Source organism: Salvia miltiorrhiza, chromosome 1, assembly GCF_028751815.1.
Source record: "Salvia miltiorrhiza cultivar Shanhuang (shh) chromosome 1, IMPLAD_Smil_shh, whole genome shotgun sequence".
Lineage (NCBI taxonomy): Eukaryota > Viridiplantae > Streptophyta > Magnoliopsida > Lamiales > Lamiaceae > Salvia > Salvia miltiorrhiza.
Window position 1 is genome coordinate 56,381,224 of NC_080387.1, and position 18,503 is coordinate 56,399,726.

The 18,503-nt window shown below is 33.6% G+C and overlaps 1 protein-coding gene across 2 annotated transcripts; it reads left to right on the plus strand.

The window, feature by feature from the left end:
- The first annotated feature begins 8,444 nt into the window (after positions 1-8,444).
- On the plus strand, positions 8,445-17,785 carry LOC130995718 (BAG-associated GRAM protein 1-like). Of its 2 annotated transcripts, XM_057921116.1 has the most exons (19): positions 8,445-8,887; positions 9,845-9,895; positions 10,002-10,099; positions 10,338-10,413; positions 10,949-11,077; positions 11,193-11,239; positions 11,500-11,646; positions 12,479-12,596; positions 12,741-12,857; positions 13,443-13,472; positions 13,579-13,678; positions 14,560-14,666; positions 15,303-15,512; positions 15,577-15,681; positions 16,221-16,367; positions 16,455-16,508; positions 16,849-16,912; positions 17,177-17,238; positions 17,376-17,785. In XM_057921116.1, the coding sequence occupies exons 1-19, from the start codon at positions 8,702-8,704 to the stop codon at positions 17,496-17,498; spliced, it is 1,971 nt and encodes a 656-aa protein (XP_057777099.1). In that variant the 5' UTR covers positions 8,445-8,701; the 3' UTR covers positions 17,499-17,785. The 2 variants fall into 2 exon arrangements, with proteins under 2 accessions (XP_057777099.1, XP_057777107.1); XM_057921124.1 differs by lacking the exons at positions 8,445-8,887; positions 9,845-9,895 and having other exon boundaries at positions 10,082-10,171.
- The last annotated feature ends 718 nt before the right edge of the window (positions 17,786-18,503 follow it).

Genomic DNA, 18,503 nt, shown 5'->3' on the forward strand with positions numbered 1-18,503 from the left:
ATATGATTGTAATGCTATGACCTAATATAGTTGCAACTTAATGCATTTCCTCTTTCTCGCCTTCCTGCGTAAAGACGCTACCCCGCTTTCACCCTCATGTCATTTTTACTCAATTATTATTATAACCTATTTGTCTTTTTTTGCCCCCTCATTATCTGTTATTTTTAGATTGCGTCTCTAAAATCTCGATTTTTTCTTTTTTTTCATTATCTGTTATTTTTGAAGACTGCCTCTAAATCTCGAAATTATTTTTCCTTTTTATTCCCCCTTAAAAGAACTAAGTATACTGTCTGTCACACAACAGTGGTGATGATGAATGAAGGCTCAATTATAGTTTATAAATTGAACTTTCGGTGAATTTTAGATAGTAATTTTAATTTTGATCTATTTTTTTATATGTTTTGAATTTTAAAAAATCATTTAATTATGATCATTATCATGTTGAAATTATGACAATATTTGTTTTTTGCCCAAATTACATGTGAAACGGTGATCCATCAACACGAAATCAGAGTCTGAAGTATTATACACTAAATGAAATTTTTAACGATAGGTGGCCCATCATTATCGGACCACTGATGTGGTCGGAATCACATTTAGAAGTTAGTGCAATTACGTTATCTTTCAAACGTGATTTCAAACTATGAACTAAAATTTGTTTAAAAATTATCTTATAGTTTTGAGACATCTGAAGTGGGACGAAGAGAGTATGTTTAAACCTAAATTTGAACACAGCTTCTCTCTAAGGCAGAATGCTCCCCTATAGATGTAGTTTTACATTTTATAGTTTCGACAGATCGCTTAGCCTTATTCATCTTGGATGCGAGAACGCTTGATCAGTGAGTTAGTATGTACTCTTTTAAGGTTGGTTGCGGCCTTCTGAATATCTCTGCACCACTACATCCTTTGTCATTGAACAATCACTAAGATACCATTATAGAAGAACTAAAATTCTAATATTGTGTCAGGACCTACAAGCCAAGGGACTAAACATGAATTTTCGAACTTATCCGAAATTTAAGACTTCGTAGCTACAAATAATAATACCGAATCCACTCGAGCCGGATATTCTTAAGGTGCGCTCTCTCTAGGATGCGTTCCCTTTGATTGTAAATTTAACATAGGAAAATGAATGATAAACAATATTTCATCATTTAAATCCCACCTTTCTTTTCCCACATATCTTACTTGACCCTTATTCATTCCTCATTTACATTACAAAGGAGGGATAATATTATCCCTCCAAAAATAATGTGATAATATTATACATCATTTGTAGTGTAAATGAGGAATGAGTAAGAGTCAAGTAGAAAATGTGGGAAAAGAAATAAAATATTTAAAGGGTGAAATTTTGTTTATCCTTCATTTTCCCGTGATAAATTTATAATCAAATAGAACACTTGTAAATTTATTATGGGAAAAAAAGAAGAAAAGATAAACAAAATTTAACCATTTAAATCCTTTATTTATTTTCCCTCATTTTATATTTGACTCTTACTCATTTCTCATTTACACTACAAAGAAGGGATAATATTACCTCTCCAAAAATGATATGATAATATTATCTCTCAAAAATGAGGAATGAGTAAGAATTAAATAGGAAATGAATGAAATGAAAAGAAAAAAAAAGGATTTAAAGTGTAAAATTTTGATTATCCTTCATTTTTCCATGATAAATTTACAACCAAAGAGAACGCACCATTATAGTATTTAACTTTTATTCATTTAGAATTGTAGACATGATTATAGTTTTCTTCCGCCAAACTGGCTAATGTGGCATGAATTGGAGAGATGGAATCTGTTTATTATATGAAAACACAATTTGTGACAAAATTGTAATTAAATAATCAATCAAATGGTATTTATAAAACTCAACAAATCTCATATATTTTCTTTCTCCTCTCTTCTCTTTCATCATATGCATTCTTCAATTTTCTATACTCTCTCTCTCTCTCTTATTCTCTTTTTCATATTTTGATGTTTTTTTTTAAATCAAATTTTATTTATAAAAAATATTCTATATATATCTTAAATTAAAGATAAATGCAAGATCTTTGATTTGGTATCAAATAATTATTCAACTCTTTTATTAGTATTCTAATAAATTCTAATAATATAATTTATTTTCCTACTTATCAATTGAAGCTTTTCTAATAAGATGACATAGGTAATGAGCTAACTTAGAAAAAATAATTTTATGCATGATTAGCTCATGTTTTAAAAATATATACTGTGATGTGAAAACTCTTTTTTTTATTATTTCTTCGTTTCTTTTAATTTGAATGATGTGTTTATTCTATAATTGTAGGGAAGAAAATAAAGTTTTTCTTCAAATAGATGGAAAATTAAAAACGATACTTCTCAAAATTATAAAATAAAATTAAGAATCTTTACTGAGTAATTGATATAGATTACGTATTTTATTTTTTAAGAAAAAATAATTTACATTTACTTATATTCTAACTATATTTAATATTTATTTTTTATTTATTTGATACATCATTTAATTTATTTATTTTTGATAAATTAACATGATTAAATAAAGAAATTTAAAGGTCGCGCCATAGGAGGCTCGAACCCAAGACCTTCGGTTTTAAACATTAACCCCTAATCGCTTAACCGATACACACACTACATCGTTTAATTTTGATGCAAAATTATGTTCGTCGTGCATCGCACGGGTGAATGTACTAGTATTAGAGGAAACATGTGCATTCTACATATATAGTCCGTTTATTTTCATGAAAAAATTAGAGCATATATATATATATATATATATATATATATATATATATTTTTACCATTTTCATATATTATTATGATAAAAAAAATTATCCAATTATAGTGGAATATTATTTTGGAAAGTTCCATTTCACTAATTTTTTATTCAATGTTGGATAATGTTATAGTTGAGTGGTGGTGTGAAAATATTTTTCAATATTTTAATTTTTTTAATTTTTCACTTTTACCCCTAAAAAATATCTGAGAGAAGCTAAGATATGGTTTCAACAATTTATATAATGGGAGTAATAGGGTAAATTTAATCATTTATCCACCAATTTCTAATAAAGTAAACAAGAATATAGGATAAATATAATATATAATAAAAATAAAAATTTCACCTCTAATAAATACTATCTATCTAATATTTTATCGTCTTTTTTATCCATTATTTTTTAATAAAAAATTCTACGACCAATAGAATCGCATCCTTAAAAACCAACTCGTTGGACAATCATACTTCGGCTATAACAGTCGAATTAAAGAAAGAAGCCCAAATACTTAATCTAACAGTTAATTAGCCCATGGGCCCAATAGAGATAATTATAAACCTTTTTTCTTTTCTTTTCCTCTTTCGAGCAGTTTTGATGGACCTGATATTCTCGCTTATTTCGCGCCAAGAATAATAATGTGATAACATTTTGGGAAAGAAAATATAACAATCTATTAAAATTACTAAATTAATCTGACAATAGTTAATATTATAACGAGATAGAGTATAAATTATGTGAAAATACCAAAAAAAAAAAAAATCCAGTTCGTTAAATTTCAAACCTACCCAAGTTGGCATCAAATAGCATATAAATTTAGCTAGGTAATCAATTCGTTTAAAGATACGTAGGTTATACATTTTAACACAGAATCGATCACCTACCCACCGTGGGCAAGAATAACGTGTCCACCACTGATGTGGCAATGTTAATTAGGAAGGAGAATCAATAAATCTTACTCTAATTAAAATTATCTTATTCTAATTACAATTGTCACATCAGTGGTGTGCACGTTGTTCTTGCCCACGGTGGGTAGGTGATCGGTTCTGCATTTTAACATATGTCAAATATAAACTACTAAATATTAATTATAAATCTTTAATTTCACTCATATTTATTTACTCCAACGAAGCAATGGGGTTTATCTAAGTGGCAAAATTGAAGCACCACGAAAAGAGATTTTGAGTTTAATTTCGCATACGTGTGGTGTAGTATTTTCACATTTGTGTGACATAGATCCCGTGTGTGTGTGTGGTGTTCTATTTTCCACCTTTGTGTGGTATAAAGGTTCCGCCTACATGCCGTGCATGCAGTGTAATATTTATCACTATTGTGTGGTATAGAGGTCCCCGTCTGCATGCGGTGAGTATTTTTCACCTTTGGGTGGTGTAAAGGTCCCGCCTAAAAAATCATATATACATATAACTTTCCTAGTATAGATGATGACCAAACTCTAACCTTAGATTTATATCTCCCTATAAATAAAGGTATTTAGTCATCATAATAAGAATCTTCTGCAAAATTTATTTCATACGCTATTCTCTCTTCTTCTCATTTTCTTTCTAGTTTAATTATAACAATATTAATAATATAAACCATTTTATTTTGAATGAGGGGTTAAGTAAAATTTTATTAAAAAAAACTGCATGAGGGATGCAACCCAAAAATAAATACAATTAATATTCAAAAGAACGAAATAAAAGACATTATCCCAACGAATCAAAGAAGTCACAACCAATTCTCCAAATTATAATAAGAAGTGCTACTGTGCTAGGATAAAGATTACAAATTTAAAATGATTAATCAAAACTTCACTTTAATTAACTCGATGCTCGGTAAATCTTTCCAACTTCAGTGGGGGGCTCGATTTTAAAGATCTGGAATGGTTCAATAAGGCCCTGATGGCAAATGGTTGTGGCGATATCTTACAGAGGGCGAGGTTTTATGGGTTCGGGTGGTACAGGCATGTAGAGGGGATATTCAATGGGATGACAACGGTTTTAGAATCGAAGGTACTAAGGGGCTGAGGTCGGGATGGTGGAAGAGAGTGTTGGGCATGAGTTGGGGGGGAAAATGGAAGTGGTTGAGGGAGAACCTTGCTACCGAGGTCGGGGAAGGAGAGAGATTCTCCTTCTGGAATCAGTGTTGGGCAGGGGATAAAAGCCTTAAGGATTCTTTCCCTAGGCTTTTTCGAATTAGTAACAATCAAGAAGGCACGGTTAGGAGTATGGGAGAATGGACTGATGGAGTTTGGGGTTGGAATTTGGGCTGGAAACGCGAGTTGAGGGGAGAGAGAACTTGATCAGTTTTCTACCATTTCCTCGTTGATCAATAGTTTCGACATTATTGCAGGTAAACCAGGAGGATATGGAGGTGGAAAGCAGATCCAAAAGGCAAATTCTCAGTCAAAGAAGCGTACCGAACTACTGATAACCTCCTGAGAAGACAAGTGCAGCTACCGAACTCGGAACTAACTTGCATTCTTTGCAAAGGTCAGGCTGAATCCATCGACCACCTTTTCTTTTCATGTCAAATGACAACAGAAGTCTGGTATTCTATCCTCCTTTGGCTTGGAAAACATGCGGCCTTACACACAAGAGCGAAAGATCATCTGGTAGCTTTTTCGAATCTTGGATCCAAAACTGATAACATCCTTCTCACAAGTGTGTGGATTTGTGTTATTTGGAGTGTTTGGAAAGGGAGGAATGAATGTAAGTTTAACAAAGGCATCTGGAGTAAAGATAAAATACTGGCAGAGATCAAGACGAGAGTTTGGGGGTGGAAATCTGCATTTAATATGGCGACCTCTTCACCGGATTTCAGATCATGGTTTGTTGGCGAATAGATCCTCGGTAGTTCTTGATCATCTTTTGTTTTGAAGCCTTTGACTTGGAGTTGTTTTTTTCTTTGTTTTCGATGCTTTTGCTTTGCTCTTGTTTCATCAATGTGCTCTTTTGGTACCCCTGGTACCGGACCTTTGGTAATAAAAGGGTGATTTTTTTCTGATAAAAAAAAATCTTTCCAACTTCAAAACTCCCAATTTTGGTTCACCAAGATTCCCAAACAAACATCCACTAAATAATATTTTGTCATTTACACTTGAGTTTTGTATTTCTTTTTTGTTCCATTTAAATTAATATATATATCTACTTTTTTATAATTAATTTGACTAGAGGTCAATTAAGTGAAGTGGAACAACCATACTTTAAGCTAGGTTGACGATGACAGTCACAGATAATCAAACATTCTCTTATTAAATAATAAAATCATTCTGGGATGATTGGACCATAGGCAAGATTTTTAAGATTGAAAATATCGTGCGTAACTGTTGAAGCTGCAGCTTCTTCGATAGATTTTGCCAGTAAGTATGCGTTCTCTTTAATTATAAATTTATCATGAAAAAATGAAGGATAAATAAAATTTCACCCTTTAAATCCTTCATTTTTTTTCCTACACTTCTTACTTGACTCTTACTCATTCCTCATTTACACTACAAATGAGGGATAATATGTGGGAAAAGAAAGGAATGATTTAAAAGGTGAAATTTTGTTTATCCTTCATTTTTTCATGATAAATTTGCAACCAAAGAGAACGCACCCTAATAATAAAATGATAAATACTGCAGCTGTTCTAGTTTTTTTATATGTTAATTATGACGCGAATTAGTGCACCACTATCGGTGGTCCAAGTAATTAATTAATACCAAAGCATCTAGATTGAACGTGAATAGATCTTTTTCATTTATGATACTATACATCAAACCCATCTAACTCGAGATCATTTTAAAAAAAAATTCTATGTTCGTTCCGACGTTATGTTGTAAGTTAGTAATCGCAACTAAACTGAGCCAAACATGTCTTCTTAAAGTAAGGGGATTTGGCTAAGCTTATTTTAAAGAGCTTATAAGCTTATAAGATGTTTCAAGAGCTTATAAGATATAATTTTTAAGAGCTTATAAGTTTTCAAAGTGTTTGGATAATTGAGCTTATAAGTTAGAGAGAAAATATTTTTTTAGAGAAAGAAAATCGAAGAAAAATGAACTTAAATAATATATGATGAAAATAATAAATTATAATTGAAAAATATTTGTAAAATGATTGTTGCATATGAGATTATAAAAAAATAAGTTGGGGTGAACTTATTTTTTGGGGAGCTTATAAGCTCTTGGAACTTATTTTTTGAGCTTATAAGTTGTTTATAAGTTTATTTTATCAAACTCTTTGAAAAAACTTATAAACTGTTTTGAAGAACTTATAAGCTCAGCCAAACACGTCTATTATCAACGAAAATAAGTTACACTGTCTACTTGATCTAATAAAATTACTTATAAAGTCTCTAGCCAATTAATACCTCAATTATTTGAGAGCCGATACTCTATATATATTTTTTTATTCCAAAAAAAATTCCAAACTTTTCCAAGCATAAATTGTCTCAATTTTCCTCGAAGAATTAATCTGTTTTTGGATTCTCTTTTTTTTCAGAAGGTGATGTCGTTGGATTATTTTGGAAATTAGGCTCGAAACTAATTATGGGAAACTACGTTTATTTGAGAACAAAAGAGACTGAAATGAATGGATGGATGGGGCGAATATTATTCAATTCTAGTGGTACAAATGGGCATGTGGGTGTGATCATACCTTAATGTGGTTCATGTAAAGCAATCCTATTAAATCACAAAACAAGTTCACGTATTGCTAAAGTTGTGCTATAAAATTATATTGTATGGGTCTTGTATGATTAAAGGTTTCTAAGTGGGCTACTAACCATCCATTATCACTACATAATTAATTTACTCTTATTTTCAATCAATAATAATTACTCTCAGTTTTTTAAGTGCTACCGATATTCCAAAAGTGCTATGGTCACGTATTCCAAAAGTTATATAGCAATACAATGGTCCCAAATCTAAATCGTTAATCTTTGTTTTTATCTCAAGATTCATTGATATTTACTCTAAAATCTAAATCCATGTTTAGTTGGATTTTTTTAAGTTTGGAAAGAAATTTAATTAATTGAATCCATTATTTATTGTTTGAGTGGATAGTGAGTTAACCATTACTCTTATTTGATGGTAATCTAATTACTCAATTTGTTACCTCTCAAAACAAATGAGAAACAAAAGAGGGACAATCCCTTACTAGTGATTTTTTTTCTATTATCGAACCAACACTCAATAAAAACAATATTTATTGTTATTATCCCTCTCCTTTATTTGATTCCATTTTTCTAGTAGATGCTACATTACATTCAATATACGATGCAAGGGACATAGTTTATTTCATTTCACTTTCATCTGAAGAAGTAGCTAAGATTATTTTACTTTTAAAACTAACAAACATTAACTAAAAATTAACATAAAGAATTTATTTTTATTGTATTTTCAGACCCTTAATTTATATTGTATTTTTATTTCCCACTTTCACTTTTGTTTCCATTGTCATCATTAATCCCACGCCAAACACATCCTTACTTTTTCATCATATAGTCGGCTCCGGCCCCGGTCCTCCTTTTCTTTTGTTTGAAAACAAAAATTAAGATCCACTCTCCCCAAAGTACCCCTCAACTTACCCATTTATAACAATCTCACCCACACCCACTGTACCTTGCTCCTCTCCTCTCAGTCCTGGCCATTTCCGTCATTTCATTCAGCTCACATCATTATTTAATTTGTAGTAAAATAATAATGCACGCTTAACTTTTCCCGACTTCTTTCTTCCTCAGTTCCTCCCTTCACCTCTCTCTGTGTAACTGTGTACACACATGCAGGAAAGCCTTTCCCTATATATCATGCACACAGTAGCGCACGCACCGAGTGTGTTGTTGCGTGCTGATCTAGCTCACGCCTCTGCGCATTTGTATGAGGTTTTTTGCATTGCGGTGCCAAACTCCTTTTACATTTCGTAAAATTTGAGTGATTTTTTGGAGGGGGAATGCTGGTGCTGGAGGCTTTGATCGAGTTTCTGCTGCCGTCATGGTCGGAGGTGCAAGTCTCCGTGGCGGCGGCGGCGCTGGTGTTGGCGGCGTACTGGTTCTTAACCGTCACCGCTGGTGCGGATGAGCGGACTCTCGTGGATGGTTCCGCGAGCGTGGCGAATGTGAATGATGGCAGAGAAGTGGTACCTTCCGCGATCTAACCGCTAAACTTGGATTCTCTTTGATATTTTTATTGATTTATTGTTTGCGGTGTTTAATGGAGCGTGATTTATTATTTGTTAAGGCAATTCTGTAACTGAGCTTCTATTTTGCAAATTGTTTTGGTCCTTCAGCACTGGGTTTTTGCTTCACTTTTTTTTTCTTCCTCAAGGTTACAGTTAGTTTCCTATGGTTTATTGACTTAGTTTACGTTATCATGAGAAAGAAAGAGCTGCTGTTACGTATGCAATCAAAATCTCGATTTGTACAGCATTGCTTCTGTTGTTTTCTAAGTAGAGACCGGGCAGCACAGTCTGTTTTCCATAATTTGGAGAAAGTCTAATTTCTTGGAATTGATGATGCTTTTGGCATTGATTAACCTGACTAGACTGATATTCTGACTGGATATAGGCAATTCTGTCCCGATGTCATTAAGTAACTCTGTTAATGAGAACTAAGATATGTGAATTTTGGTGTACTCAATCAACAATTCTCACGATCCTTTCAGTAATTTCTATCCAGTTTCCCGCCAAAATGAATTGGCTTTGATGTTTGCTTATTTTTCGCATTAAAGTAGATTTATGTTTTCACCCCTCCCTCTCCCATAACAGGATTCACTGAATTGAAGTCATGGTATTTTGTGAAGATTACATGTAATGATGTAAAGGGTTTGTATTGATTGAACTTATGCTGTTTCAATTAAATCATTTATTCTGTCATTAGAGTTCTAATGGTATAGCTAGAGTTGTACATTTGTGCTCATTCATAACATGTACTTACACCCTTGATTTGGAGATTTTGACACCTCGTAGCTTCCTTTTTTCCTTTTCTATTCTGACAATTGCATGGTCATTTACTCTGCTGCCTCTCTTTGCTGTAATACATTTACTTCTTCACTATCTGTTATGTTATCACGTATTTCATTTTCTTGACACGCATAGGTGGATCAGTATAAAAGAGATCTTCAGAGAAATTTAGTGTATTTAATTAAGGTAACCTTTTTTACTGCAAGCATCTTTTGATCTCACTAGTCCCTATGCATATTGAACCACTTTTTTCATAAACTTCGCTCCTTTTGATAGTACGTTCTGGTTTCAGGTGGAGCTCTTAGCAGCTAAGAATCTTATTGGGGTGAACCTGAATAGCACATCAGATCCTTATGCAATTATCTCTTGTGGTGCAGAAAAGCGCTTAAGGTGATTGATCTCTCTGGCCTCTCTAAAGCACTCCTGGGCAAGATTTTGGAATAAGCATGCCACATTCCTCTTGTAATGTCTTGTCTACATTTCCACATTGTAGTTTCTTTTTCATTGTGAAGCGTTTTCTCATCTTTGATTACTTTATTTTGAGTGGTGTAGTTTCATGTTGAGGCCATGAGCATTTCAAACATTATCTCACTCCTGAATAATCTGACATCCCTTTGGGTTCTTGTAGTTCTATGGTATCTGGCTCAAGAAATCCTATTTGGAGGGAGGGGTTCAATTTTGTAGTGGACGAGCTCCCTGTTGAGGTAGTTATTTTTCATTGACCCATTTGCAAATGAAACATAACCAAGCTCTCATCTCACAATGCCATTAAACAATTCCCTTACACTTCATTTGGATTGTCACAAGTCATTTACCACAAATGTACTTGTAAAGGAAATTTACAGATATCCAGATTTGTAAACGAATTTAGTAAAACTACCTTTTTCCCATTAATTTTGTGCTTCTTAAATAAATGCTTGTTAATGACTTAGTGGGATTCGTTCGACATTTGTGATTCCACAGCTATCTTTTTTTCTCATTCACTTCGGATAAGACTCAGAGTAGAATGCCTTTGCCTTTAAATGAATTCAGAAATGCCAGGCAAATTACTTTCAAATTTTGATGCCTAATGTTTAAAGAGAACATGAGAAATTCTGTGAACAGGGTTATAGAAACAAACTCAATCTAATCAGTTCATCATTAAGAAGCTGAATTAATGTTTTATGCTCTATATTAATAAAGCCGGTTCCTTTCTGTTACCCTTTCTTGAACCAAGTCTTTTACTAAATTGTACTGCAGATTAAAGTGACAGTTTATGGTTGGGATATAATTCGAAGAAGTACAGTTCTTGGTTCTGTGAATATTTCTGTTGAACAAGAAGGTCAAACTGGTGCGATGTGGTATGCATTGGATACTGCATCGGGACAGGTTATAGATTGTTTGGGATACCTACTTTGAGATTTTGAATACTCTGTTTCTCTCTTGTGTCTGTCCTTTTTCCTATTCTTCAGAGTCAATAAACTCATAATTCTTGGATGTTTAGGTATGTCTTCACATTAAGACCATCCAACTTCAGATGGACTCTTCCAGGTAGGTTTCTCTCGGGGCTGCCAATCATAACTCTTCGTCTCTCTTTTTTCAGTCTATTTTTTAGGTTGGCGATTCTCCTTTTTATTGAAATGGTAGCAACTTTTGCTTGTCATATGCACATGCTTACCTTTTTAAAAACAGTATAATTAGAATAACTCATTTATTAACATACATTTATACAAATAAAAAAATATAGTTTTTCCTTCTCTTTCTTTATTGTTTATCTTGAATCCACAATAAACATATACAAAAATATGTAGGGAGTTTGATAAAAAAACATTCACAGAAGAAACAGCAATAAGTTGGAGAGAAAGTGAGCAAGGCATTGCAGGGATAAAGAGAGTAGGAGTAATGTTGCAGATGTCAGCTTCGAAGAGGTCAACACCTGACGGAACAAACATATCAAGGTAGTCACTGTGGCTTCTCTTAAATACCACTATATAAAATATGTATAAATTGTTTTTAAGGAATTGTCATGTGTTCATTAAATAGTTGTGATGAAGTGCATTGGGGCTTCTGTTTGTAGTACGTTCAAAGCTTATAGATCTTTTCCCCTGTCTACTGCGAAATATACAGCATACTATATTGTTTCCCTTTATTCATGGGGAATGACTATGTTAAGGGTATTGAGTGGTCTATGTTGGCTTGAGCTACCAATTGGCTTCTATTTCTAAAGTTCTGTTACGGGCAACCTCAAAGTCGTCAGTGTTATTATTTGGCTTCTATGTAGATTAACACTTGACAATCATTTCTAATCTTCATAACACAAGACTTAAAGGAATAAATGTATATTCTTTTCAGTTCTGAGAATCTTTCTTTTGTGAAGCAATATTTTGTTGCTGTGAGATGCCCCCATTCCCTGCCTTGTAAACTACTAAACGCATAATTTGTTCACTATAAAGGTGTGCAGTGTGTTTTGGAACACTGGAAAAGGTTATACATGCAATTCCACCATTCTGTTATAACTGAACGTAAATTATTTTCTGGCATTCTGAACAATCCTAGCTTTTTGTAACTTTTGAGTAATAAGCACATAAACAATTTTCAAATGCTGAAGAAACTTTTTCTGGCATATCCCATTCCCTCTTATGATGCCGCACTTGTCACAATAATTTTCTGGCCTACCAGAATGAGAGAGTAGAGTCAGTTCACTCATTATTGCTGATAAATGCTAATTCAAACACATTTACCCTACTAAATCTTTTGTAAACTGATCTTGTTTACTCTAATCTGTTTTAGGGGTATGAATGGCTGTCCAGATGCTAATGTTCAAAGAAAGGGTTTGAGTAAAGAACCTATGGTTCCTTATCAGAAACATGGACCACTACAAACAATATTTAGTCTCCTCTCAGATGAAGTATGTTTAATAGTTAATTTTAACATGTTTAGTTGTTGGACTCCATTTCCAGACTCTCCTGCCTTATCTTTTGTTTTTACTGTTATACCCTGTTTTAAATTGGTGTAGTAACTTTAGTTTTTTGTTGCAAATGATGTTCTTCAGGTGGTTGTACATAGCTATTCATGCTCTCTTGAGATATCATTCTTGTATCATGGCCGAATGTATGTATCAGCAAGACATATCTGCTTCCACTCTAATGTTTTCTCGAAGCAAATAAAGGCTAGTTTCTCATCATCTTTGTTTCCACGTCACCTATGTACTTCATTGCATGTATATTTTATGGTGCTTGTTCTCTTACAGCACAAATCAAAGTCTAGATACATGGAAATTCTGATGCTAGTTTGACTACGAAATGAATGAGACAATTTTTTTTGGTCCCATTCTACTTCTGGGATTGCTGAGATAGTTAGCTCAGTCGGTTCTCTTAATGTAAACTGGCAATTAATTAATTTAAAAGATGTAAATTCAGTTTCCAAAAGAGGATAGCCATGAGAATGGTGTGTTCAGCATGGAATTGGGATTGTAATTTGTCGTAAAAATAAAAATTAAGTTCTAACATATGCCAGGGGAATTGCCATTTTTATCATTGTATGTGTTTGTATGTTGGAATCGCAATGCTGATGCCCATGTCATATACATACCTTACAGATTAAAAAAGCGAGAGCAATTAATTTATTTATGTTGCTTATTTTATATACTTTACTTATCTTTTGCCCTTTCGGCTTCTATCTAAAATTAAGTGGGACATTGATTTGTTTTTAAAGTTCTGCCCTTATTCTTATGCTTGCATTTCCTCGTTGGCAGGTAATTATACCTTTCGGAGACATAAAAGAGGTACAATACTTCTTCCCAGTTTCATTACTGCATTACCATTTTTATGTGCTTGTAGCCTTTAACTGGATGGAAGGATTAAAATCAACTGATTTCTTTCATGTCACAGATAAGAAAGAGCCAGCACGCACTGATCAATCCTTCTATCACAATAATTCTTCGAGAGGGTACTGGAGGCCATGGTCTGCCTCCTTTAGGAAATGCCGATGGTCAGTATATTGTTTCTTATTCTTCTATCTTCAATTGTTTATGCTGTTCCTTGTGCTCCTGCATCAGTGACTACTTTGTAGTTACACGGGATAGGCATCTGGAGAATAAATTTATTCCTCTGTCATGCATGGGTAAAAAGGGTTAGAAAGTAAATGTGCCTGCTTGAACGTGATAATTAAATCTGTGAAACATCTATTAATTAGACAGATATCGTACATATCTTTAATCTTTAATAGTTAACAGTTAATTTTAACTATCTGAAAGTTACATCAAGGTCACATTGTTTATTGTTCTCCATATATAATCTTGTCAATGCAAGGATGCAGACTCCTCATGCTAGTGAAGTTTCTGGCTCAGTGGTTTTCAGACAATGAGTTGCTTTCAACTGCTGATGTGGAATTCCAAATTCTGACTATATTGAATTGCCTAAAATTGAAATGACAACAAACTCTGGTTTCTTTGTTAGAGGGGTCTATGGTAGGAAGCAATTTGTCCATAAATTATGTTTTCCAGTATCTATTCTTATCTTGGATCAAGGAAGATTTCATCATAGATTAATTGACAGTATGTGGAAATAACATCTCATGTTATCCAGTGTAGCTATTCCTGCAAGAAGCAGGAATTGGCGTTGCTCTTGATGAGTCTTATCTTTTTACTCAAGCTGGCGTATCATTTAACTGTTCATTGTGTCTTCAATGTTTTAACCTGTTGAAAGGAACTCTGAAACTAGTCTTTGAACTGATCCAATTAGATTGCTGAATGTATATGTAATTATGTATTCGACCTTGTTGCCATTTGATTTTATTGTTCAAACAGATACTTTGACTTACAGTATGGTAGCTGTCTTGATGTAGTTAACATGTTCATGTTTCTACTTCAGGCATAATCAGATACAAATTTGCATCTTTCTGGAATAGGAATACTGCATTGAGAGCTATACAACATATAGCTAAGAACTATCATGCCATGTTAGAAGCTGAAAACAAGGTTGTCCCTTGGCCTCAATCTATTCTTAAGCCCTGATTTGGCCATTTCATCCTGAACAATGAATCGATCCTGTCATATACTCTCACTGCACTCGACTGATTGACATTTTGCACTAGCTACCTGGCCATATGTCTCAGGTGGAGAGTTGTTATTTGCAGATGCTGATCTAAATTGGCGAAAAGAGTAACCGTAAAAAAAATGTAATTATTAAGAATCTTGATACTAAAACATTTGGATGTCTTGATTGTTGTGGAAAGTATTTTAGGTCTAGATTATCAAGACTCCCTTGATTCCTGCTTATATGTACAAAATGTTTAGTTCATAATAATATCTTCACACACTTCACATGAGAAAAATCCTGGATGTTTAGTCTCTAAGGAACTACTAACCTGTGGTTGAATTTATCTAGCAAGCCTGGAATCTGTTCATTTGATAATGGTGCTCAACATAGAAACCCCTGGATTGATAAGACAGTGTGGTCTGGAATTAGTTGATGCTTTCTGTATAAGAAGAAGAATAATACTTTCAGTGCTAATGGATGTTGATTCACTTTTAGTTAGATAGTAAAGCATTTGTTCTTGTCAGCTCATATGTCTTGGTAGTTTCTCAACATATTTGTCTATTTATTTCAAAAAGGAGAGGCAACAGTCAGCGTTGCTTGCTGAAATAAAGGAGGAGGCAGCATTGCTTGGTTTTGTAAAAGAGGAGAAGCAGTCAGCAGTGAATACCTGTAACTGTGGTGTTAAAGGCAGTGAAAGAGAATCTAAGACTTCTGAGGAGATTGTGACAAAGCCTGAAAAGTTTCAACCATTCATCAAAGAGGAAGTGCTTACTAGTATATTCAATGTAAGTATCTGCTGTCCTGTTATGTTCAGTTGAGCTAGATATTTAACATCTTGATTTATTGCAGGATATTTTTCCGTGCACAGTGGAGCAATTTTTCAAATTTGTTTTAGATGATGATTCAACTTTCACAAGTGAATACCATGCTGCCCGCAAGGATTCTAATCTGAAAGTAAGTCACAAAGTACTTTCAGAATTTGTATTTCACATCAATAGCAATTTTGGGACTTTATTGATCTCCTTTCTCAAGGTAAATGAAGTGATGGGCTTTCTTTTCTACTCGAGCCAATGTTAGATTTTATGGAATTATATACTTTCCGCCAAAAGCCTCCCTCTTTATTATTGTATAACTACATAACTCTCGAAATAATCATATGGAAAATAAGTTAGTATGAAAAATCAGCTAGACTTTAAGATGCATACCATACATATTCGGAGGATATAGGCACACACAGAGTCATGTGGTATGGTTTCTGAATTATGTTCTGGAATCAGGGATATTGTGGGCTGCAGCCAAAGAAGTACTAGTTAGCATCCAAAAATCAAGAACTTGAGGTGGTTATCTTCGTATGATTGAAAAAAGTCTTTCTATTTTGGGATGGGGGTGGGGTGGGGAATTATTATTAATACTGAATTTTATTTATTGTATAATGAATGACCATATAAATTTTGTATGTATTAATCCTCTCATCTGTCCTCTATGTAACATAGGTGAGTCCGTGGTGTGCCTCTGATGAACACAATGGTCAAGTCAGAGAAGTTACATATAGGCAAGTATGTAACTTTCCGTTATGTCCTCCAGACATACCAGTAACAGAGTTGCAACATGTAGTTCTATCTGCAGATAAAAAAACAATGGTAAACTAACTTTTCAATGGTATAATTCTTGTCTCTTTTGGCATTATTACGGTGATATTTTTTTTCATGTAATTGATTTTTCTTTAGGTGTTTGAGACTGTACAACAGACAGAAGGCGTCCCCTTTGCTTCATATTTCGAGGTATGCAGATTCGTTTAGGCTCTGTTTCTAAGGGATTTAAGAACTTTTAGCAACTTAAATTGGACAAAGATACCAAATTCAAGTGCACTTTGTTTCTATGTGATGTTTGGTGTCATTCTATGATTTCAAAAAACTAATCTGGAATTTCTCTAGATTAGTTATGATTAAGCAAATTAGTAGTAATCAAATGGAGATGGTGCAATTTCTCCAGAGTTGCAGAAAGATACGCGATGCCAAAACTTATGTCATAGAATAAAACGATGAAGGAGCAAGCTAGGTTTCTTTTCTTCGTCTTCTCGTTCCTTATTCTTATCTTTGAGTGTACTTGTATGTCAATCAGGGCCACTGTCGGTGGTCAGTAGAGGCAAACTCGGAGTCCTTGTGCACCGTGGATATCAGATTTGGTATGTTTCTGCTCTCTTATTTCTCTGCATGTCATAGAATTTAAAAGTTGATTTCATCTCCGGTTCTTGTTATTTTCGCTACTACTATCACGCCTTATTATTTTTCCTTATTATTAACTGCTCCTTTTTTTCAACTACGCAATGCCATCAAATGCTACTGCATGTTCATTCCAAACTGCGAAAACACTATGTTCTTTCCAAACTGTGAAAATACAATGTTAAAATGAAATTCTGAATATATTGAAGTTTCCTTTACTTTGTCAGGTGCATTTTTCAAGAAATGGTGTCTGCTGCAATCGAAAATCAAGACAGCCGCTGTCGATGATGTATGTATTCCCTTCTCATTGGCAGCCACTTTCTTCTTGTTATTAAGACTACATATAATGGTAGATAAACAAAGTTGGGATTAAGAAAAATACTGTAAAAAATAAATAAATGAGACATAATTTATCCACTCCTGCAGAATAAGAAAGTGTACAAGATAATGTTAGAATCTGCTCGTGCACACATTAAGCCAAGGATCTCCAATAGCGACGACACCAGGAACACATGTTCTTCTTCCGTTGGCGTCCAAGCACGCGACTAAATCTGCTGATGGGATTGCGATGCCGATGTCAGTCAGGTTTCCTCAAACAGCCTAAAGCCAATTTCAAGCCCCAAAATACCGTTCCTGTAAATTTTAGTATGATGCATCTTGTAAAGAGCATATGTAATAATGTTAGGAATTCACATTTCGAAATTAGCAGTAAGTTTATTACAGTGCCGGACTTGGTCTAATGATGGCATTAGCCAGCCTGCAAATTTATTTTATGCATATGTTGTCTGGTGGAACTACTGTGCACTACTTTTATATATATGTGAAATCTCGTTAAAGGGTGTGGTAGGTCTTATGAAATACTATTACTTTACACTTCATTGAAATGCTGTTACTACTTAACTAAGAAATTGTGTTTATCCACAAATATCAGTCGATATAACACATCACAATCAAATAATTCTGAAACATGGTATCCAATAACTTGGAAAATTATTTCATTAAAATAGGTGGTAATCAATTGTGACAAAAGCCCAAGCTTGAACAAAAGGAACCACAACCGCAGGCAAGGCACATGGTGTCTGATTTACAGTTGCGGCAACCATTGCAACCAAGTAGCTTTCTTGACGCTGCATCTTTTTGCACTATTAATCCTTCCGCTTCCACTCCCGCCATCTCCGATGACGACAACGATACTACACGAAAATAAACACGGTTATAATTCCTTTAGGAAGATTATAATTTATACCATATGTACAATTAGATAAAATTGAATCGAATGAGATCCCAAAATTCTACTTTATATGCGTACAATATAGATAATACGTACATAAAAAAAATAATATAACATATAGTAACATATAATGTTAGTTACTTATGCATGTCATCCTTTGTTTTGGGAAGAAATTGATGCACGTACATATTTCATACTATAGTTATATCAGAAATATAAACGAGATAATGATATGCATGATATATGAAAGAAAAAAATGTATTAATATTGATCAGACATAAAACTAGAAATTTACAAATAAAGAAGGAACCTGCAGTAGTAGT